A 25180-nucleotide genomic window follows, 5' to 3' on the forward strand; every position below is an offset into this window, starting at 1 on the left:
ACTTTTTTATGGTTGTCTTCTACTGGGATTTTAATGAATGAATTTAAAAGAGAACAACAATAGACTTTCTCCGTCTGTCTGTCTGTCTCTCTCTCTCTCTTTCATTGTGTGTCTATGTGTCTGAATTTTTATTTACATGTAGAAAAGTAAGAAGTTCAAGTGTATCTACCATTTCTGATTTGAATGAGCCACACAAATATATTGTTGAAAGAGAATTGTCCTATATAAAACATTTCATTAAGGGCTAGGGATATAGCTCAGTGACACAAGTGCCTGCCTATCAAATGTGAGGTCATGAGTTTGATTCCTGGAATAAAAATACCAAAATGAAACAAAACAAAACAAGATTTCATTGAGTTTAATGATTTTTAATGAGTGGGTTGATACTTTGGAGTGATATTTAGTGTTCCGTATTATTTTTGTAAGTTAAATGCCTACCTTATAGTGTATTTTCACTAAGATTATTAGAACAGCTATTTTTTTTTTTTTTTTTTGTCTTTTTCCTTTTTATCGGTACCTGGGATTGAACTCATGACTGCCTACTTGCAAGGCAGGCGCTTATGCCGCTGAGCTAAACCTCCAGCCCCAGAACAGATCTTTTTTTAAACAAAATATGTTTTATGTTCTTTATCAAAGCCATGTGGGTATCTTTTAATATTATAAATATGATGATTTTATGTATATTTATTGCCACCATGATATTTATACAATGTTAATTGTATAGTTAACTACAGAGTATATAGCAGAAAGATATTTTGTACATATTGTTATATGAATTTCATAATATCACTCTAAGCTTGTTATCTGCCACCACAAAAATAAAGCCAGAGATTCAGCAACTAGCAAAAAATGAGAATGCATGTTTTTCAGCCATGCTGGAGTAAGAGTTGGAGCTGCTTTCCCCACAATATCATAATTTTGACTCTTGCAAGAGAATAATAGATTATTCATTAGCCATTACTAATGAAATACAAACACCAATTTAGCACATTAAAAAGTGAAATTTCTCAGAGAAATTGACTCATCCATATTGCATATGAGAAATAAATATTTTATTTGTCATATCATTCAATTCAATTTCTCAATATGCATTATTTGAAATTCAGAAGTGAATTAATTTAAGGAATGCCTGTTCAGATTTTCTTCTTTAGCTCATGTCCCTGACTTTTCATGCAGAAGGGTAAGCTAGCATACATGAAATCATTATCAAGTGAAAAACCAGAGTGTAAGTAAGTTCTCACTCTATTTTATGAACTTCCATGCTCAGTTTATGAATTTTCTCTTGATAATTTGGTTGTACTAAATTTGGAATTTATATTTCTGTAGGAACAGTGTCCTAATCTGATATCTCCAACTTACTCACAATAGTTTAACTATCACTAATGAAATAGGAATACTATATCTATTTACACAAAACAGAGAGCAATGTAACTGAAAAAAAAATCCAAAATCTCTGTTTTGGATCCTGACTACCAAGGAAAAGTCAAATAAAAAGGTAGAGGAATCTTTGTAAAATTCTGAATAGGCATTCAGGTAACAAATTCATGGCCCTTTTTTACTTCTGATTTCACCTTTGGTGTATATAGATTGCTTTTTTCCTGCATTACCATTAAAGCCATGTTCATTTGGGGAGAACGGTTCTTTTCAAGGCAAGGAGTTTTCTAGTTGTGGTGCTGGTCAGTGTCTTGTTCATAAATGGCATAAAAAAGAAAAGAGAAGGCAATTAGGTAAGCTAAGAAGAGATCTTTGTGTGATGTTGTAACATAAAAAGTTGGAGAAAGAGACAGAGACAAAAATAGAGACACAGGAAGAGGGGGAGGCAGACAGAAAGTGACCAAGAGATGTAGAGACAGAGACAGACAGAAAGAGAGAGAGAAAACCAAAGAACCAGCCAGCCAGACTGGAAATTTTTTAAAAATCTAAACACTTTAAGGAGACTGGTGAACAGTCACCTGTGAACCAAGAAAGCTTGAGGTGACAAAACAAGTGAAGAGGAGCTGAAAAGATGGCAAGAGTGAGCCAGGGAAGCCACCTGACCAAGGCAGCTTGCTTGTTGTCTAAGCTGGGGACAAAACTTGGTTGGCTGAGTGGAGAAAGCGTACACACGGTATGTCCGTAACTGAAGATCTGAATCCATGACAAAGATCTGAAAAGATGTGTTTGAAAAGGTTTCAGCAGTTGTCTCAGTTATTTCATTCTAAATTTCTTTGTAATCAATGAGACTGGCTCCATTTTAATTGCCCTAAAGGGACCTACTTAGGACTAACAGGTGTGAGGGAAAGTTTGATCTTTGGAATTTGCACTTGAAGTAATGGAGTGTCACCCATGGAAATCACACCCTAGCAGATGTAGACATTTACCTGCAAGCACAAAGTAAGCAGGTATGTGAGGTGAGTGTTTTTGGGCAGAAAAGCAAGAGGAAGAATTTATGTTTTTGCTTCTACAAATGGTAGAGCCATGGGTCTGAAATATATCATAAAACTAAGACTAGCCACTGTGATCCAGGTTACAGAGGTCCTTTGGTTCATTACATCAGAGTGAGATTATATACAGTCTCTGATTAATACCAGATATGTGCTAAAATAAATATCTAGTTAACAAGGAAAACTTTTTTATGTCATAGCATTTAACTGAAGTTAAATTACAGATCGGAAGCAAACACCTTGAGGCAATGAAATTGCACATCTTGTCAAAGAGGAGGTAGAACAAACTCCTTTTATACCTCCCTGGTTCTCACAACTGAATTTCCTAACAATTGAACTGTTCTGTACCAGTCAAGACTATATGGTTCAGCCCTTTTCCTTCAATAGCAGACAGTATTATTTTTTATATGCCCCATTTTGTGCCAGGAACAGATAGATATATGACATGTGTGATATATAGAGAGATGTAATTGTTAATCTTCTAGTTTTTGTAACAGCTCTTAAGCTAGGTCATACTACTATCAGATGAGTAAATTGAAGTTTAATGAGATGAAATATGTGTAGCACATCATATTGTTATGTACTTATTTATACACATACACAGTCATGTCGAAGCTCAGAAGTACAAGTGGCTATTTAAACATAACTTCTATTTCCAAATCTTTCATATTGAATATTTTCAGTGATACGAAGGTCAGGTGAGAATATAGAGAAATAATTTAATCCTGGAATGAAAATTTACAGTACAGCCCGAATGAAATGGAAACAAAGACAGCTAAACAGCAGTTTATTAATGTAGAAACTATTTTATTAGGTATTTTTAAAAGCCAAGTGAAAAATAGTAGAAAGGAAAGGCAAGCTGATACGAAGATCAAAAATAATTGCACTTTGCCTCCAATTGAGGTTTTTCTTACTTACAAAAGTATAATTATTTTAATCAGTAAAATTCTGTAGGTTTTTCACCAGATAAAGGCTAGTCCTACTTTTAGTTTTTATGACTCTGTTTTATTTGCTTTGGCTTTAACCAAGCATTGTGGTGAGTTGTTATTATGTAAACACAAAAGAAACTCTTGAATCTGCAAAATGCAAGATGAATGTTTTTTTGAGTGTCCCAGAATTTGTACCACCAGATTTTGACATCTTGCGTCAGTACCACACATTCCAGGTTCTTGCAAACATTGCTTTGTGATTTCTAAAATTATAAAGGTTTGAGTTAGAATATTAGTTCTCTAAGTCATTGCCTCAGTAACTAGCCATAAATATAAAAAATACGTCTGTGCAAAAATATGAGGTGACATGTAATAAAGTTTTTATTGTTATGAAATTTAGAATAACTATATTGCTCATGAATGGCATGGTTATAAAGTAATTAAATAAGCTGGGAAGAGTGACTATAAAATATGCATGATATTCTGTGACATTTTGTAAAATAGCACACACAATGCTTTATTTTCATATTCTTTGCCATCTGAAACTCAGCACTCTTTTTCTTAGAGTGATGGCATAATGGTTTAACGGGTTACAATGCAAGGACATAAGGCAAACATTTTCTGACCATATTATTGTGGTTTTCAGATTTACTGTATGTGGTTTGAAAAGAGAATGGGAAATCCAACTACATTTAGATTCTGACATCCAAAATGAAAATTCCTAAAAATAAATTTGACAATAAGCAGGATGAAATTATTTTACATCTCAGTAAAAAATCTGAGTTATTTTACTTGATATACATTATAGTGGCTAACAGTACTGGATACATAGTAAAAATTCAGTAAACATCAATTAGATTAAGCAGTCTTTCATTGTTTCAGAGGAGCACCTATGCTTAAGAATTTTTTTTCAATCCCATGGTTAGAACTTGTTGCTGTAGAAATGATAGAATGTCATTTTAGCTTCATAGGACCTTCAGATAAACGGAGCAGTGAATAGTACATTTGTAGGCAGAGAGGCAGAGACTTCATGTGATTGCAAGAAAGTCATGAGATTTTTATGAAAAGCCAGTTGTGCTATGATCTGCACAGCTAAATACTCTGTCGCTCTGGCTGTTGGGACAGATGGGCAACAGAGCAATGGAAGCAGGGGCCAGGAAAACACAGTCGTCTTTTTTCCTTGGCAGATTTTTCTTAATGATTACAGAGATGGAAAGACAGCAGAAATTAGAATAGCCTCTGGCTGCTGAGGAAAAAAGAGGGAACCTAACTCATCACAAATGCTAGTGATAGCCTAACTGCTTGGTCTTGGGAGTACTGGAGAGGCCTTGAAATCCACCCCAGTAGGGCAGAATCATCTGTTTTAAAGTGGAAAGCCTAGTAACTTGCTCCTAAAAATTGCTTTGTTTGTTTTTACCCTTACCAGAAACAAAATAATATAAAGTCATGACTGGTTAAGTTTTTTTGTTATACTTTAGAAACTTTAGGTGGCTTTTTTTCCTCCCTTTTAAACACTACTTAATGCACTGATTATTAGGATCGCACTAAAATTAGGAAACATAGATAAGTTTTTTGTGAGCTTTATTGCGCTAAAACACTAATGGTTTCTAAATTAATTTTGTCAACTGTGGAAAAAAACCTATGTATAGCAATTAGATGTAATTTATCTGTAAAGTGTTATATTCAGGTACTAATTAGCATTCTCTGTAAACATACAAGTGTAAAAGATCTTAATTTTAAATTTGTATCCAGACATTATCTCAGGTGACCAAGGACACCACCAGAAAAAATCCATTTCTTTGATATCTTTGGTTTTTATACAATACTGAGATCTGATTAAGAGTAAGAAAAAATAGTGACTTGTTACCTTGATAATATTCCAAAATACAGATTTTCATTCATTTTCAAAGACAAGTCTCTAAGCATTTAGACTATAAAGAAAATAGCCAAGGAATTTCACAGTTTATATTAATTTTTCAGAAGTTACTGCCTGAAACCTTTGGCACTCTTAATACTTCTTTAAGTTTTATTTTGTTTTGTTTTTACCCTCTGCTCTGAGTATAGTATTTTTTACTCAGCACAGATATGTTTTTTTGTTTGTTTGTTCATTTTTTGTTTTGTTTTGTTTTTTTGTCTTTTTCCTTTTTATCGATACCGGGGATCGAACTCACGACTGCCTGCTTACAAGGCAGGCGCTTATGCCGCACAGATATGTTTTTAACTTAGTACTATCCTATATGTTCTCACATTTCAAAATGGGTCTTCCAGCACAATTTCTACAGCCATTTTCACTATTCTGAATGTGTTGTCATTGTGTACCCTCAAAGCTGGATATCTTCAGGGTAGGAGTTAAAAGTCACCAAGGATAGAGGTGTAGCTCAGTGTTAGAGCGCATGCTCAAAGTACACAAAGCCTTGGGTTCAGTCCTTCACACCAAAATACAAAAGCAACCACAAAACAAAAGCAAGTATACTCATGGGCACCCCTACTGTTTTTTGAAGTTAAATACTCTAGTTTTGAATTTTTGTAATATACTTATGGAGTACTAGGTATTATGTTAAACACTTTCTATTATCCAATTTAACTTTCTTACCAATCCTTGAGGGCAAGCACTATTATTCTATTATAGGAAAACAGATGCTTAGGAAGATTAAGGAACTTGACAACATCATATAGATAAATATCACAACCAGAATTCAAGCCCAAGTTTTTCTGACTCTAGAGATACATCTCAGGATGAAACAAATATTTCCCCAGAGAAATCCCACATAGCTGTAACTGCTGAAGTCTGTCACCAATAAACTGTAGATTTATTGCTTGCCAAAACTATTTCTGAAACTGTGCTTCCAGGTTTAATGACTACTATACCTAGAGTCCAAATGAACATTCCATTTATTCCAGGTGAAGTGAAATGAGACAATTCTGTATGCTTTCAACAAAAGGAATGACTCATGAATGATAAATTTTCAAACTCTTATACTGGTTTGCTCTAAGAGCTCTTTGTTGAAAATGGGTCTTTTCAGCATGATTTCTATAGCCATGTTTAGTAAAGAAGAACCAGGTACTTGTGTTTGTGTATCCTCAGGGGTACATGGCCTAATGTTAGGAGTTGTATTGATGTGTGATTTTTAAAAATTTTTTTATATTCTTGGGATTCAACATAAAGGATAAAAAAATAGTAAGTCAAAAGCAGTTTCTCTTTTAATCAGAGCTTAAATAGTTAATAATACAAATTGGCCTCCTGTCTCTGACCTAAAAATCCTTTACATATAATAGTAGATCAAGAAATTAGCAATGTGCTTTAATTAGTGGCAAATAATAAAAGTTCTGGCAAGAGGTTCAGTCTTTGAGCACCAAGCATCAATCTGAGCAGCATTTACCATTGACTATTATACTAGTAACAAACACCACGTAAGTATTTCAAGGTGTTTGTTTTACTATCAGCATCTAAATATTCATTTATTGTGCCATCAAAACTAGGTAAAGAGAAATACACTGGAAAACAGTGCCTTATTTCCTTATAAAATAGCACACATGTTCATAAATTGAAAGATGTTTCACTTGACCTACTTGTGGGCCTAAGGATTTGATTTTAAAATGTTGATCTCTACCACTCTGTAGGAGTAGAATTTAACATACTTTGCTTTAGAGTGTTTTCCTAGAAAAAGCTAGAGCAGAATATAGTTAAGTATGTTTTCATCAGGGCCCCTGATGAAAAAAAAAAAAAAAAAAAGGATGGTATTTGTGAGAGTTCAATGAAAGAATTTACTGAAGGGGCATTAATAAAACAGCAGGCAGGGTTAAGGCAATCAGCAAATCCTATGCACCTAAGAACTGATGATGGCGGGAAATCGTTGTGCTCCCAGGTCTAAATGAGTAAGGGGAAAAAATATTACAAATGCCCTTGCAGCGCTGAAGGCAAGAGAGAAGCGCCACCTGAAAGAAGCACTTGGCAAAGCCGGGAGGAACAGAAGGATTCAATATTCCAGTTTCTGTCTGTGTCTACCATAGAATCCCTGCCTGTGTCTTTAATTGGCCCAAAACTCCCAGAAACAAGAGCATGACAGGACCTGTAGGAGGGTCAGTTACCCTGAGCACAAAGCACAGCAGAGGACACAAGGGTGGATGTGGCATGCATAGATAACTAGCACAAACAAATTTCTAGTTTCTAAGTGCTTGATCAGAGGAAGGAAGAAAGAAAGGAAAAAAGGAAGGAAGGAGGGAAAGAAGGGATTTAAGAGGGAGGGGAGCAAGAAGGGATGAAGAGAAAAAACATTATCTGCATAAATGTCATATACTAAAAGTAAACATTCTGTAAGTTTCATAACATACAATAAATGGAAAATCTCTATACTATATTGACCATTATTAAAATTCACTTTAACCCAGGAGTTTAGCTCAGTGGTGGAAGTGTCTGCCTGGCAAGTGTGAGGTCATGAGTTCAATCCCCCGTACCAAAATAAATAAACGCATTAAATTAAATTAAATTCACTTTAATAACATGAATCTAAGAAACCAATGAGCAAATGAAACGAATAGTTTGTTTCTAAAAAAGAAAAAAATATGGACTAATAGACATATGAAGAACTTTTAGTCTTACAGAATTAGAACCAAAACAAGATCTATTTTTTTCAATAAAATTATTAAAAATAGATAATGCTAATATAGGGAAGCATATAGTAAAGTGGGTCTTATATACTGTTAATGGATGCAATCTTTTTAAAAATCAATTAAACAGTAATTCTACTTCTAATTATCTCTCTTAAGGAAGTAATTAGAAACTCAGATAAAGATCTTTACACAAAATTGTTTATAAAAGTTCTGATAATGAAAGAGAAACAAATGTCCAACATTAATGAAGTAGATCAGCAAGTTAAACAACATCCACTTCATCAGATTTTATGAAAGCATTACAAATTATGTTCAGAGTGAATTTTTGTTATATTGTGGACAAAAATCTAATATGCAAAAATATATGTACAATTTGATCACGACCGTTTAACAAAAAAATCAGGAAAACATAAAGGAAAAATATCAAACGCTAATTGCGTGATTCTGTATACTGAAAATATGGTGCTTTTTCTTTTAAAATTTTTTTTATTTTAAAAACATTAAGATAAAAGAGGACATAACAAAACAGATCAGAACAATTTAAGTAACATAGTGCATCACCACAAGACAACCCGACATAACAGTAGCTACCATAGTGTCTCTTTCCTTGAAATATTTGAGTATACCTTCATGCACTATCATATCCAACCTAACAAAATAGTATAAAACCATTCAAGAGAATGAAAGTATTACAAAATATCCAGAACCAATTAACAGAAAACCAACAATGGTTACTATATTATCCCCTTGTCCATAAAAATTTTTGTTTATACTATCACATATAATTAAATCCAATAAGATACAACATGATAAAACCAATGGAGACAGAACAAAAGCATGGTAGAACTTCAAAACAGGATGATATTAAATCAGCACTAGCCATTATAATGTCTTGTTTTCTTCAAAATAGCTGTTTATACCATCACAGACAATAAAATCAAACAACCCAGAATAAAACCATTCCAACTAATGAATGTAAACATTATAAGACTTCAAAGAAATATAATGAGGAGTCATGAGTACCATATACTTTTATGTATTCTTACACTAGGGAAACTATATGGTGTTTATGCATGTGAGTTTGATTTATTTCACTTATGAGTATGGTCTCAAGGTGCGTCCATTTATTTGTAAATATCTGAGTGTGATCATTCTTTATAGCTGAGTAGTACTCCATTGTATAAAAATACCATATCTTTTTTATCCATTCCTCACTTGATGGACACTTAGGTTGTTTCCAGGATCTGGCTATTACAAATTGTGCCGCTATAAACATGGGTGCACATATATCACTGTGGCATGATGTTTTCAGTTCTTCTGAGAATATGCCTAAAAGTGGAATAGCTGGATCAAATGTGACTTCCAATCCCAGCTTTTTGAGAAATCTCCAGACTGACCTCCACAATATTGCACCAGTCTACCCTCCCACCAACAGCCTCTCCAGTATTTGTTGTTGGTAGTTTCTTGATCCTGGCCCATTCTTTCAGGAGTGAGATGGAATCTCAGTGTGGTTTTAATTTGCATTTCTCTAATGGGTAATGATGATGAACATTTTTTCATGTATTTATTTGCCATTTGTATTTCTTCATCTGAGAAGTATGTATTCATCTCAGATGCCCATTTTTGGAATGGATCTTTGAATTTTGGGGATCTGATTTTTTTTTTAATGCTTTATATGTTTTAGACAGTCCTTTGTCTGAGGGACAGTCCACTAAGATTTTTTTCCCGGTTTGTGGGTTTTTTTTTCACTATGCTGGAGATTTCTTTTGACATGCAGAAACTTTTTAATAAGACGTGATCCCAGTTATTGATTCTGGGAAGTATTTCCCCCGTGGTTTGATTCCTGTTCATGAATTCTCTACCTACCCCTATGTATTCAAGGTTTTTACCCAGTTTGTCTTCCAATAGCTTTAGTGTTTCTGTTTTAATATTCAGATCTTTAATCCATTTAGATTTTAATTTAGTACATGGTGATAGGCTTGGGTCTAGTTTTAGTTTTCAGCATATGGAGAGCCAGTTTTTCCAACACCATTTATTAGAGACTGTCCTTCTTCCAGTGAACATGTTTGGCCCCTTTATCAAAGATAAGGTGGTTGAATGTGTTTGTAGTTGTAGTTGTATCTTGTAATCTCTTTCACTGATCTTTAGCTCTGTTTTGGTTCCAGTACCATGTTGATTTTACTGCAGTTGCTTTGTAGTATAACTTCAAGTCAGGGATTGTGATGCCTCCTGTCTTGCCTTTGCTGCTTAGAACTGTCTTTGCTACTCTAGGTCTCTTCTGGTTCCAGATGAATTTTAGGAGTGATTTTTCTAGATCTATGAGGTATGATGATGGTATTTTTATTGGAGTTTCATTAAATGTGTATAACAGTTTGGGGAGAATGGCCATTTTCACAATATTTATTCTTCCTGTCCATGAGCAAGGGTGTCTATCCATTTTCTGAGATGGTCTTCAATTTCTTTTTCAGGTTATAATTTTCCCTATATAGATCTTTCACTTCTCTTGAGAGATTAATTCCTAAGTATTTCATGTTTTTGGTTGCTACTGTAAAGGGTGTGGCTTCTCTTATTTCTCTCTCAGTGATTTTGTTGTTAGGAATGCTATTGGTTTTTGAGTATTGATTTTGTTTCCAGCTACATTGCTGGATTTATTTATTTTGTCTAGGAGTCTTTCAATGGAGCTTTGGGGGTCTTCTATGTAGAGTATCATGTCATCTGCAAATAATGATAATGTAACTTCCTCTTTTCCTCTCTTTACCCCTTTTATTTCTCTCTCTTATCTAATTACTAGTATCTCCAGTACTTTATTGAATAGGAGCGGTGATAAGGAACATCCTTGTCTTGTGCCTGACTTTAAGGTAAAGGCCTTCAGTTTTTGGCCATTTAATTTGATACTGGTTGTCTGTTTGTCATAGATGGCCTTTATCATATTGAGGTAAAGACCATCTATTCCAATTTTTTGTAAGGTTTTATCATGAATGAATGTTGGACCTTATCAAAAGCTTTTTCTGCATCTATAGAAATGATCATGTGATTCTTACTTTTGGCTTTATTGATATGGTGGATTACACTTATTGATTTATGTATGCTGAACCATTCCTGTGCACCTGGGATGAATCCCACTTGGTCATGGTGTATAATCTTTATGATTTGCTGCATCCTGCTGCCAATATTTTATTGAAGATTTTTGCATCTGTGTTCATTATGGAGATTGGCCTATAGTTCTATTTTTTTAGTTGGATCTTTCTCAGTTTTTCGTACTAGAGTAACATTTCCTTCCAGGAATGACTTAGGGAGGATTGCTTCCCTTTCAATTTCATTGAAGAGTTTGAGGAGTGTCGGCATTAAGTCTTCTTTATATTTCTTGTAAAATTCCTCAGTGAATCTGTCTGGGGCTGGGCTCTTCTTTGTAGTAAGGACTTAATTAAATTTTCAATTTCATTAATAGAAATTGAGTTTTTCAGCGGTTTTACAGCTTCTTGACTTAGCTTTTGTACTTCATATGTTTCTAGGAATCTTCCTATTTCTTCTGTGTTATTGAACCTATGAGAGTAGAAATTTTCGAGATAGGTGTTGATGATCTTCTGTAGTGATTTCACCTTTTTCATTTCTTATTGCATGAATTTGAGCTTTTTCTCCCCTTTTTTAATAAGGTTGGCTAGAGGCATCAATTTTATTTATTCTTTCACGGAACCAAATCTTTGATTCATTGATTTTTTTATTGTTTTTTTAGTCTGTATTGCATTAATTTCTGCTCTGATTTTTATAACTTCCTCCCTTCATTTGGCTTTGGACTTGACTTGCTCTTCTTTTTCTAGATGTTTGAGGTATAGCATCAGATTATTTATTTGTATTCATTCTGTTTTCCTGATGTGAGAACTCAATGCAATAAATTTTCCTCTGAGGACCACTTTCATTGCATGCCACAGATTCCGGTAAGTTGTATTTGTATTTTTGTTTGCTTGTAGGTATTGTTTGATTTCTTCTTTAATTTCCCCTGTGACCCACTGATTGCTCAAGAGTGTTTTTCAATTTCCATGTATTTGTGGGATTTTTGCAATTTCTTTTATCATTAATTTCTAGTTTCATGGCGCTATGGTCGATAACATACATGGGATAATTTCAACTCTTTTGTATTTATTTAAATATGTTCTGTGGGCTAGTATATGGCCTATTTTAGAGAATATCCCATGTACTGTTGAGAAGAATGTGTAGTCTGATGTTGTTGGATGTAACACTCTGTATATGTCTATCAAGTCCATTTGTTCACAGGTGTGATTCAGTTCTTTTATTTCTTTGCTGATTTTCTGCCTGGTTGATCTGTCTCTTGGTGTCAATGGTGTGTTAAGATCTCCTGCCATAACTGTGTTATGGCTTATTTGATTTTTCATGTCTATTAATACTTGCTTTGTGTAACTGGGTTCTCTGGAATTTGGTGCATATATATTTAAGCTTGTTATCTCTTCCTCTTGAAGTTGTCCCCTTACCAGTGTGTAATGACCTTCTTTATCTCTTCTGATCATTCTTGGTTTGAAGTCCACATTGTCTGAAAACGGAAAGCTACCCCTGCTTTTTGGGGGATTCCTTTTGCATGAAGTATTGTTTTCCATCCTTTGACTTTCGTTCCGTGAGTATCCTTTTGGGTTAGATGGGTTTCTTGTAGAGAGCATATGGTTGGATGTTGTTTCTTGATCCATTCTGCCAGTCTGTTTCTTTTAAATGTTGAATTGAGACCATTTACATTAATGGTTATAACTGTTATGTATTTGTTTATTGTTAACATGTTATCTTTCTGCTGTTGTATCTTTTTCTTTCCATTCTGTTTAATTGTCTGCTTTGCTTAGTGTTTTTTTCCTAAGTGTATCTAAACTGTCTTTCAGTATTCTTTGCAGGGTTGGCTTGGTGATCATGATGTTCTTCAGCTGTTCTTTGTCATGGAAGTATCTTATTTCTCCATCCATTTTGAAGGACAGTTTTGCTGAATATATCACTCTAGGTTGGAAATCATTTTCCTTTAGGATCTGAAATACTTCACTCCATGTTCTTCTTGCCTTCCTTGTTTGTGCTGAGAAGTGTGCTGTGATTCTGATAGGTTTTCCTTTATATGTAATCTGTCTTTTCTCTCTGACAGCTTTTAATATTCTATTCTTATGTTGCATTTCTGAAATGGTGATTATTATATGTCTGAGTGTAGTTTTATTTTGCTTATGTCTATTTGGAATTCTATATGGTTCACTGAGTCTGATGTCAGTTTCCATTCTCATGTTTGGGAAATTTTTGGCTGTTACTTCTCTCAATATCCTCTTGACATCCTTTGTGTTTTCCCCTTCTTTTTCATTTATCCCTATCAATTTTATGGGTTTTTTTTTTTTTTTTTTGCATCATGTCGTAGCTGTTGAATTGTTATTTCCTGATTCCTTGTTATTTTTAAAAGATCTTTCCTTTCCTGTTCACTAGCTGCAATCTTGTCTTGGAGGTCTGAAATTCTATCTTCACTTTCGTCGAGGCAGTTTTGACAACTTTCAATGGAATTTTTGATGTCCTGTATATCTCTTTGAATCTGCTTCATCTATTCTGTTTGTTTTTTATATTGTTCACCCAGTTATTCTATCTTTTTGTTTTGTTCCTCTAATTTTTTAACTGTGTCTTCTTTAGATGTGTTCAGCATCTCTTTCATTACTTTTATCATTTCTTCTTTTACCTGGGACATTATTTCTCGTTTGAATTCCTCTAAGCTTCCCAGAGTTGCTTCTTTATTTCAGTTGCTATTATTTCAGGTGTATGGCATATGTTTGCTTCTATGTACTTAGCACCTAAGGTTTCTTGGGATGGGCTGGAGGTTTGAGATTTTACTTTGGTCTTTCATTTTGTCATTTTCCTATGTTTCCCTTTTTCAGTGTTGTTCCAAGGCCTGGGCCTGTAGGAAATCCTCTTCTATGCAGTCATCTCCTGGAACTCCAGCTGCCTAGATTGAGGGAGGGTCACTGGGTGTAGTGCAGGCAGGCCCAAGAGCTGCAGGGCTAGTCGAGTGTGGCAGGAAGCCCTTGACCGCCGGGAGCAATGATCCCAAACTCCCGGGACTCAGGATAGTGCACAGACACTCACCTCTGGCCACCCACTTCCCCAGATTGAGAGAGGGTCACCAGTGGTGGTGCAGGCAGGCCCAAGACTGGCAGGGCCGGTCCCATGGTGCTCTTCCTTTTGCCTTGCTATATTGTTAGGCACTTAACCAAATGTTCTAATATGAAGGACTGTTCATTCATGTGTTTTAAATTCTCACATTGCACCATCACTGTTTTGGGACACACACAACTCCTAAGACACAGTCCTTATCACAGGTTTCTTATAATCTGTGTCTTATAATTGTATATAGTAATTCTAAAATAACAGAATAGTAAAATTATTATTTATTTTCTTAGGGTGAGTGAGGCAAAGTAATGTTTCATATACACTTCATTTGATGTCATTCCCTCATAAGCCAGTAAGTACTCTATTGGGCTTATCTTCAAAGTAATATCCAAAACTTCATGAAAGATGAATCAGTAAAAATTTCAGAAGAGAGGAGAGATTATAAAATGTGACATGTACAAAAGTATCTTCATGATCATGGAATAGGCTAATAGGCAAAGAGTTATTAAGCAAGATATAAAGTGGCAGCTATAAATGATAAAATTGATAAATTTAAATAAGTTGAAATTAAAACTCTGTACATCAGACCACATCGTTAACAGCATCGTAAAGGCAAGCCCTGGAAGAGAACTTTTTTATAATTCATCTATAATATTTATTTACAGAATATATAAACCAATTCACACATAGCAGTAAGAAAAAGACAACACCCCAAAATGGACAAAGAATAAAACAGGTCACTAAGAATATCACACGACACATAGGGAAATGCTCCCAAATATTCATCATTATAGAATGCAAATTAAAACCACAACATGGTATCACTGCACTCCAAATTATAAAAGTAGATAGGAGCAAATGTTGACCATGATGTGGAATAAGTCCCATATGCTCCTGTTGAGCTTTCAAACTGATACAACCACTTTAGGCAACCATTTGATGGTGGCCATGAAAGCCAAATGTATCTGAGGCCTATGATCTAAGAAGTCTAATATAAGGTTTACATTAGTTGTGCTGTTACAGTTTAAGGTATGTATTAGTTGTGCTCTTACAGTTTCCTCAATGTCCTGAAATGTTTCAAAATGTTTATCTTTCTTGATCATTTGACTTGGGTGAAGAGCCAGAATTCATTGGTGCCAGATCCAGTTAAAAAGATGGTAAAGACACACCGTAATGTTTTTGCAAGCCTGATTTGCAGTTGAATGGTACTTGCCGACAGCATTTGCTGCGTTTTTGGTAACACCTCGTAAAGCCACTCATGAAAAAGGACTTCCAAAACTGCTTCAGAAAACGGCAAGAACACTGGAGTGTGTTTGAAGCAAGAAGGAGTATTTAGAGTGGGATTAAAAGCAATGTGTCTTTTTCTGTAGTAAGTTTTTAAAATGTAAGCATTAGCCACATGTTTTATCACCCCTTATATACGCAAAGGAATCACATGCATATGTTTCTCACATTATATTTTTAATCGCCAAAACTATAAACAATGTAAATGTCTATCAACACTGGAATGGATAAATTTTAGTATATACTTAGAACCAATACTGTCCCACAGTGAAAATTAACTATATCTACATGTAACATGTATGTTACAAGCGTAATAATGCATGAAAGAAGCCATATGCAAAGAATAATGTGTACTTCATATCATTCTATTTATGTGAAGTTCAGAAGTAAGTAAGGTATGGTGTAAGGATTGCGGATTACTGATTACCTGTGGCAGGAAGCAATGGAATGGCTGAAAAGAAAGAAGATGATTTCTGAGGTTCTGGCAATATTTGTTGTTCTGGTTGGTGGTTATTCTGTTGTGTTCACTTTTTGAAAATTTATGAGCTATAGTTTACTGTGTGTATTTTAAACCTGTATTAGAATTTATGTTCCACTATATATCAGTGTACCTATAAGTGTGTGTATATATAGTTAAAGAACAAAATTTCAACCTATTGAGTTTTAAAGATTGGCTTTTATTAGCAATTCATGAAGTAGATATCACCAACTGTGTACCAAATAGGAACTCCACTAGTCATAGCAGAACACTTGGTTTTGTGAGTCAGCTTGAGCAGGAAAAACAAACAGTGCAAAAAGCAGATTGCGGAAGTGAATGTTAGGTTCATCTCCTTCAGTAAGTTAGTGCAGAGAAGACTTCTCTGTCATGCTGACTCAGGAGGTTGACTAGGTCAAGTGTCACTGGTTTCTGTGAATCCCTCAGCTCACCCCAGAAAACTAGTATGTTTGGGAGTTCGGATGTCATCTCTCTCTCTTGATTTCTCAGAAGGTCAGATCTTATAAATAAACAGTTTAGATTTTGGTTAGCTGACATGGAAAATGAACATAATTGACACCATATTGGGTTGATCTGTCAGTTCTGATGCAAGACCTCCCATAATTTTTATTTAATTATAAGCATACATACACATCTGGGCATACACACCTGTCTGTATTCTATCCAAATTTAACCTCTTCTGACTTTTTCTACTGTTACCTCTAATCAAAGACTACTGTAATAGCAATTTACCCCAACTCCACTCTTGCATGCCTGCAATCTTCACTTGTAGACAAATGGTAATTGTTACTCAGAAGCCAGGCTATTGATGTCCTTATCTGGTAAAGCAGTATTAGCTTTCAGTGTCAATCAAAATAAAGTTCTCTGAGGAGACATCTACCTTTGATAACCACTTAAATCTGTCACTTACCACTTGGCCTGCTTTATTTTTCTTTATATTTCTCGTCACCAATTGAAATATCATTTACTTGTGTGTGTGTGTGTGTGTGTGTGTGTGTGTGTGTGTAAATTTGCCTCTCTACCAATATTATATGCAAGTAGAGACATTGTTTCCATATCTTATATCCCTAATATCAAGAAAATTACCTGGCATAACATAAACAAGAATGATGAATGGATAGATGGATAGATGGATGGATGAACTAGTGAAAGAGTTTGTCATCAAATACAGGCAGAATATATATTATTTGCCTTTTTTTCATCTTTTAGGAAACTAAGAGAATGGAAATCATAATAGGAAAAAATGAAATTACTCAGTGTTATGTAGGAGCACAGGCTAGGTCTTCTATTTCTTCCCCTCTCCCTCCTTCTATCCTTTCTCCTTCTGTCCCACACATGCACACATATACATATGTAGACACGGACACAGAGATTGAAGTAGGAACAGTTATATGGCTTAGTGGAAGACTGAACATAGACTAATCTCTTCCCTGCAAATTTGAGCAACTTACTTTGTCTCATAGGCATATAATATACAATAAATTATGCCAATAAATAACAGTATATGATAATTATATCTATTGTATAATATATAAATACATACTACATATGATCACAGAAATTATATAAATTTTTTGATTCAGAATTCAATGAAAATGGCATTCAAGTTAAGATTCATTACATAAGAATTAGGCATTTTTATATAAGCCTTGTGGTCATGTGTCCTTTTAAAGTACGAAATAGTGAAGTAATTATTAATTTGCTTACATTATATGTATATATTTGTGTGTATATATACCTATATATATATATATATATATATATTATTTATTCTGTATAGGTATGCATATATGTATAGGTAAATAAATACATATTTGGGAATATATATATTTGGGGATAGTTTACTTAGGCACAGTTAAAAACTTTTCAGACCCTGGGGGAGAAGCAAAGATGGCGGATAGATAACAACTGGCTACAGAGTCTCCCTGAGATAGTCAACTTAGAATTCAACATAATACAGAGTTGGGAGCCCCAAACAGAGGGAGATGAATTCTCCTGGCCCAAGAAGAAATTAAAGTGACTTGCCGACCATCCGAGGTCCCACTGCGACTTGACAAGGTCCCACCGCGACTTGCCAAGGTCCCACCGCGACTTGCCAAGGTGCTGCTGTGACTTGCCGAGGTCCCACCATTTGACACTGAGTTCGGGGGTCAGTGAGCCAAAAGGAGAGCTGAGGTGGCAGGGTGTCTACATCGACCTGTGGTGAGTGATGGGAGTGGAGCCATTCCATAAATAGGGGGGCTCCAGCGGACAACATTCTGGGACTGGGCAGGACTGGCAAGTACAAGGGGCAGCAGTGACTTCAGTCAATTGTTCCCTCTCCAAACAGGATTGGTGGAGTGAACTAGGCCTGGGTCACATGACCTGACTGAGACCCAATAGGTTATCCGAAATCAAGTCGCTTACAGCGGTGGCGCACACTAACCACACTAACCCAGTGAAACCTCAGAAGTTTGACTGACAGTGCAGGCCACAGCAGCTTGACTGACCCGGAGGGGAGATGGCGCAAAGAAATACAGTGCACACCACAGCAACTTGACTGTCCCCATGCAGCCATGCTCCAGCGCCACCTCCGGCGCCTCCAGGCCGCCTGTGATACCTGCCCCTGTGGGCCTGCCAGAGGCTGGGGGAGTGGAATGACTTGGTGCAGACCAGCTGCCCCCGTCCCTGCCCCTGCTGCTGCCACCACCACCGATCCAGAGGGGAGACAGTACAAAGTCTGCCACTGTTGCCACTGCCACCACTGCCGCCACCACCGCTGCCGTGCTCCAGCCGCCGCCACACAGAGGGGAGGCAGGGCAAGATAATACAGTGCAGATCACAGCAGCTTGACTGATCCAGAGGGGAAGGACCAGCATATGCTGTCCCTGTCTCCAACTCACTAGCACACAGCAGTGTGAAGGGTCATCTAGCCAGCACACTTCAGAAGAATTGTAACCAACAAAGAAAGAAACTGGGGCCTCCTGGAAGAAACAAAAAAGATGGGAAGAGGAAGCAATAACAAAAAGTCCCTAGGTCCCAACCCTGAGAACATTGACCCAGGACAGGTAAATACAAAGGAGAATGAGGACAGCAAACATGCAATATCAGACACAGCGCCAGTGGACATAAAGAGATATATTTGGGATCTCATAGATGAGTTCAAAAGTGAAATATTTAGCCAAATAAAGCAAGATATAAGAAGATTAATAGGGGCTGGGGATTTAGCTCAGCGGCATAAGCGCCTGCCTTGTAAGCAGGCAGTTGTGAGTTCGATCCCTGGTACCGATAAAAACGAAAAAGACCAAAAAAAAAAAAAAATTAATAAAAGAGATACTAAGTACCCTCAAGCAGACACAGATGGAAGAAGGGAGGAACTCAAACAAAGGAGAGAATCATTTGATGAAGAATGTAAAAAAATATAGAATACATGAAACAGATTCAAAGAGATCACCAGGAAAGTAAAAACTCTATGGAAAGATAGCAAATCAGCTTGAAAGAAGCTAAGGATAGATTATCCAAACTGGAGGACAATTTGCAATGTGGAAATCTGAAAAGGAAAACTTTTTAAAAATAAGGAAGCAAGCAGTAACAATACAAAGGCTAAAAGACAACAAAAGGATCTATAACTTGAGAATAAAGAATGTGAATGAAGAAGCTGGGGTACAAACAAAGGAACTACAAAGGTTATTCACAGAAATAATTAAGGAAAACTTCCTAAACATAGGAAAAGGAAATGATATTCTGATATATGAGGCATACAGAACTTCAGCCACCTACAACCAAAACAGAGCTACACCCAGGCATATAATAATCAAGGTCCCAGAAATTCAATATAAGAACAGAACATTAAAAGCTGTTAGAGACAAGAAACAGATAACCTACAGAGGAAGGCCCATCAGAATAACAGCAGACTTCTTGACACAAACCATCAAGTCAAAAAGAGCCTACAGCGAAATATTCCAAGCCCTGAAAGAAATAACCTCCATCCCAGATTGATATACCCTGATAAACTGTCTCTAGAAATTAATGGAGAAACAAGATGCTTCTAAGACAAAGAGGAACTTGGAAAATTTGCAACCACCAATCTAACTCTATAGAGAATACTGCAGGGCATTCTAGAGAGACAGAAAAGTACTAGGATTCCAGGAACAGTGGCAGGGAGGCCTCAATAAATGGAGCAGAAAACAGAATGAAGAAGATAAGCCGATAATTGATGGCAAAAAAAAGAGCATAACAGAAATGAAGCAAAGAAGATTTTATTCAAAACTGATACGGCTGATAATATCAAGTCTGAGAGTATAGGCAACTACAGTATGACAAGACTCTACAGTACACATTCTGGTTTGATAACTGCTAGTTTTGAAAGTTCTATACATATACAAAGTTGTGTTTTTATTAATACTGTTATGTACTGATATATTCAATCATACTATGTCTGATGATATAGCCAATTCTATTGAACATAACAAGAGACAACACAGGAACCATGGTAGAACTCCTTGTACAATGGTCTTATATGTTTATTTCATTTCATGTGTTTATAGGAATATGCTTTGTTTTGCCTTACTTTGTTTTGTTTCTCCCTCTAATATAGAAAGGATAGAAATACATGTTAAGATTCATGCACGTGTAGAATCTATAAACAGTTTATGAGAACTGATCTTATAACACATGATTAAATGAACAGATACTTTGAAGAGAAAGAGACACTAAAATACCCAGTGCTGATCCTGGAGTGTCATAATATGAAACCTAGCAATAATATTATTCTTTGTTCAGAGTGATATTAGCCTGCTTGGGTTTATTCAATCTCAATATAATTGAAGATATGGATAACTGCATGTATGTTTAAGTGTATAGGATTGGTAACCATATTTCTAAGTTTTTGTTGGATAGTTGAACAGAACTGGTTGCAATTTCACTGTTTGAATCCCCACTTTTTATGCTCCACTTTAGTATCTTGAATAACTATTTGTAAGAAGACAATCTGTAATCATTAACTAGTGATTTCTTACTATTTATTTTTTCTTTGAAATTATGTATTATATTGGTTTCCTGTTTTGTTTAATCTTTCTTTAAATTAAATTTTTAAAAAAGACACTATAATACCCAATGCTGATCACTGAGTGTCATGATGTGAAATCCAGCAATACTATTATTATTTGTTCAGAATGATTTTAACCTGCTTTAGCTTGTTTAATCTAAACATAAGTGAAGATATGGATAACTACATTTATATTTAAGTATATAGGATTGACCACCATGTTATTAAGTTTTTGTTGGACAGTTGAACAGAACTGTTTGCAGTCTCTGTTTGAATTCCCACTTTACATGTTCCATTCTTGTACCTTGAACAACTATTTGTAAAATGACAATATGTAAACATCAACTAGTGATTTCTTACTGCTTATTTTTTTCTCTGAATGTATGTATTATTTCTACCTATTTTCTGTTTTGTTTAATCTTTCTTTAAATAAAATTTAAAAATTTTTCAGACCCTAATCTTAACTTATTTATAAGTGAATGTGTCAAGAAATTGAAATTATTTCAGCCAAAAGTCTTGCCTCCTTGTTCACAGAATGAATTTAGCTCCTCTTTTCCCAGGAAGACAAGGGTGTTTAAGGCTAATTAGTCTTTCTATATAGATATCAATTACCTTTCAAAGGGCTACCCAGTGAGACTTGGTACTTAACAGTTTATTGAAAACTAACTAAATGTGAAAACATGGGTGTGGGAATAAGGTCTAATTTGGTTTTCAACTTAGTTCACGCTTCAGTTTTGGTTTAAAATAATGTTAGGCCTTTTCAATTACTAAATAGCTTATTGCAGTTTAGTTCAGTTGTTTAGTTTAGTTCAGTTGTTTTCTTTTTATTGCTAAATTTTTGTTTGGTTATGTTTAATTTAAAAACGGGAAATGTAGTAATATGAACTTGATTGTTGGCATTTCATTCACATCTTCTTTCTTGGAAGCAGTTCGTATGATATCAGTTCATGACTTAAAAAACAGACTAAATAATAAAAAAGTAAAGATCAGATTTCATTGAGCATAATGAGGCCAGTGTCAGAAGAGTATCTGCTCAAGTAACTAAAATTCTTAATAAGGCAGAAAATGATGGTTGAAGAAAACAATGGCTTTTACTTCTGAGTACAAAGTAAGCATTAATGTCAGAGGGGAAAGCAGTGTCCAGGTTCATTGTGAAACTGAGTTTGAAAGGAGAAAGTTGAAGGTAATGAGGATAAGTTGGTAGCTCAAACATGAAAATTCAGGCTTCATCCTGAGTGCTCAGTGCAGATGCCTCTAACCCAGTGCAAATTACTTAACCTCTCCAAATCTCACCTTCCTAAATATGTACAATGAAAATGGTAAAAACATCTGTTTTGGCAGGACTTTGGTGAAAATTAAGAGGCCATAGTGCTAAAACTTAAATGGTAACCAAGGTTCTAAAAAGTATTTGTAATTACAATAGTATACAGGATTATTGCTATGCTTAAATAATTCACTGAATTCCATTCTTGCTTCTCTGTACTCTGGAAACCACTCTTCCAAAGTTAGATAAATGTGCTGCCATCCTTTAAAATACGTGACAGGTAAGAAATTATGTTGCTTACCAACATAGGTATTTGGTACCTAATGCTGGCTCCTTCAACATTTTTCATAACACAAGAAAAATATAAGCAAAAAAACACGGGAAATAGAATATGTATTGTTCTTCTTTCATTGATTAGGAAACTAAAAGAGTGAAATCACAATAGAAAACAAAGACAATGAAATTACTTAATTAATTCAGTAGTATAATCCAAGTCTTCTGTTCCTCTCTCTCTCCTTTCTTCTCTCCTCTGTCACTCACTTTGAGGTTTGCTTATTCTTACAGTTTTAGATCACAATAGTTTTCACTTATTAAATGAGAATTTTCTATATGCGCCAATCTGAACTAACTTGTCTAAACCTTCAGAATACAACAAGGACTTTCTCTGAAACACAGATTATTAAGCCCGTACATATATGAACAAATAGCTCCCTGAGACCTTAAGATGGGGGTGTTGGAGGTAAAAATTAAAGAGTGGGAAAAATCTCTTCCTCCTGCACACCATCATATAGAGCACTAGCCTGTTTTCCTAGTTTTCTATCTATGATAGAAAAATTTACCATTTAATAAACATCAGTTATGTGCCAAGCATTATTTCATTTTATTTTCATTATAGACTAATCATTCTGTAATATTATTGTCATTTATAGATGAAAGAAGTACAGTCTAATTAGAATTAGTAGCTTAACAAGTGTTATATTTCTAGTAAGTGATGGAGTCAGGATTCAACTAAGCTTGCCCAATTCCATTTCTATACCTTTTCCATTTATTGATTGATAAGTAATCTTGCATTTCAACTTATTTGGCCTATCTCTGTTCACCTCTGTATGCCTTTGTAGTCTTATCCTGCTTGTGCCTTTAAGGAGCAGGGAAGTGGCCTATCACAGTTGTGGTGCCTCTTCATAAGGAGCTGCTTAGGTCAAAGGTCACAAACAAAAGTGACATAGACATTTAAGGGAACAGGTGAATCATGGGCCTCCTCACTTGCAGCGTGGTATTCATAGACTGAAATGTTGTGTCAATTATTCAGCAAAGACCTTGCCACACAGTAATAGTCAGTACATAAATTCTATAATATTGCCAGACAATCTAAAGATAATAACTAAGATTCAAAGCTAGAAAAGTAATTTCGAACCAAAGTTTGAGTACCCAGAATATCAAACTATAGTTTGGACTTTCTACTTATTTAAATAAATAGTTCCAACACTAGTAATCATTCTGAAAAGATACTAAAGCTGAGACTGTTTTGTATTGCCTTTTAAAATTCACTGTAAGGAAGATGGAGTTGGTGGGAGCCGTTGGAACTAGCTCACGGGAGCTTTGTAGATGATGTATTGAAAGGAAAAATGGTATTTTCAAGTTTGATGCCCCCTTTTTTTTCTCCTACAGTAATTAGTGAATGCCAAAGACAGCAACTGAAGTCTGTGAGCTACTCCTCTCGCTATGCTCTAGGACTCTTTTATGAAGCTGGCACGAAGATTGATGTCTCTTGGGCTGGGCAGTACATCACCAGTAATCCCTGCATACGCTTCGTCTCCATCGATAATAAGAAGCGCAATATAGGTCAGTGCCCCCATTATTTGCCTTAAATACAGTAACAGTAGTGGGTGTAGATCATGAAAAATGCTGTTTAATTGAGTGTTGCCATTCTGAACAGAGCAAGCATTTGACTGAAAGACACAGGGGATAAAATTTAACGTCACATTTCCCCAGTCATAAAATACACAGTGAAACCAACAAAGTTTTTCAGAAAATCTTTCATCACATGGTTTATATTATTGAGTTCATGAAAATATTGTCAGAAGGTTTCAAAGTGTCCCCTGTTCTATTGCTTTAATATGGATCCATGTATATGCAAATGTATGTCTCATCATCTGTTTCTTATAGAATTTATGTTTATTTGGTATGGGCTTTTTCAAATTTGATAAGTGCTGATCATCTACTTCTATGGCTACAAATAAAAGATAAATTTTGCTGTTATGTAAATATTTCACTTAAACATAATTTTATTGTTTACTTACACTTCGTGTGGAAAAGCAGGGTAAAATTACTGTGTAGAATATGACTAAAATGACAGGGAAAGTATTTTATGAGAGCTTTCCTAGAATGTGATGAAAACTACATTTCAACTTCCTTGTTGAAGATAGTTATAAAAATTAGATTTGAATTGCCAAAAGATGTAATGGATGCAGTACAGGCTCACACACACAAAAGTGAGAGCACATTTTTATTTGTAGGATTGTTGTTGTGATCCCTGCATTACTGCTTTCCATAAATAAAATACAATGACCTAAACTCTTAAATAACTAAACTCTTTCAAAGAATTGTCACTTCAATTTGTTACAGTGTTTTATGGCACAATGATGTTTTCATCGAGCCATTATAGTTAAAAGTCTTGCTTGATAAAATCACCAGCTAATGTCTCTTGGCTTACCAGAAATTTATAATGATAGAACTGGACTGGAGTGTGGTTTTTATATCACACCACATGATCTTAGAAAAATGTTTCTTTTATAACTTAAAACTCCCTAAGAGCTAGACTGTTTATGTTAAAATGATACCATATATATGTACAATCAGCAGTTCATGAAATGCCCTATAACAGCAATGGACTAAACATTTTTACTCTACAAGTGCTTTGTTCTGCAGAAGGGAAAATAGCCCTGGATCTTCTTAACTTATATGCTATGTGTTAGACATTATCTTTCGTATATTGCTTCATGAGATATCTGCCAGGAT

General features: G+C 35.2%; 1 protein-coding gene across 5 annotated transcripts in view; it reads left to right on the forward strand.

Moving 5' to 3' along the window:
* The window catches only part of Rnls (renalase, FAD dependent amine oxidase), a 290624-nt gene that overhangs the window by 207664 nt on the left and 57780 nt on the right, over positions 1-25180 (forward strand). For all 5 annotated transcript variants that reach the window (XR_010044289.1, XM_063239497.1, XM_003473598.5 and 2 more), the window contains exon 5: positions 23831-24004. Coding sequence is in view for 4 of the 5 variants with exons in the window: in XM_063239497.1 (XP_063095567.1) it covers positions 23831-24004 (174 nt within the window). In the remaining variant the exon portion in view is untranslated. The remainder of the gene's footprint in view (positions 1-23830; positions 24005-25180) is intronic.

The sequence above is a fragment of the Cavia porcellus genome, unplaced genomic scaffold, assembly GCF_034190915.1.
Source record: "Cavia porcellus strain 051 isolate PalLab524CR breed Dunkin Hartley unplaced genomic scaffold, mCavPor4.1 scaffold_28, whole genome shotgun sequence".
NCBI lineage: Eukaryota > Metazoa > Chordata > Mammalia > Rodentia > Caviidae > Cavia > Cavia porcellus.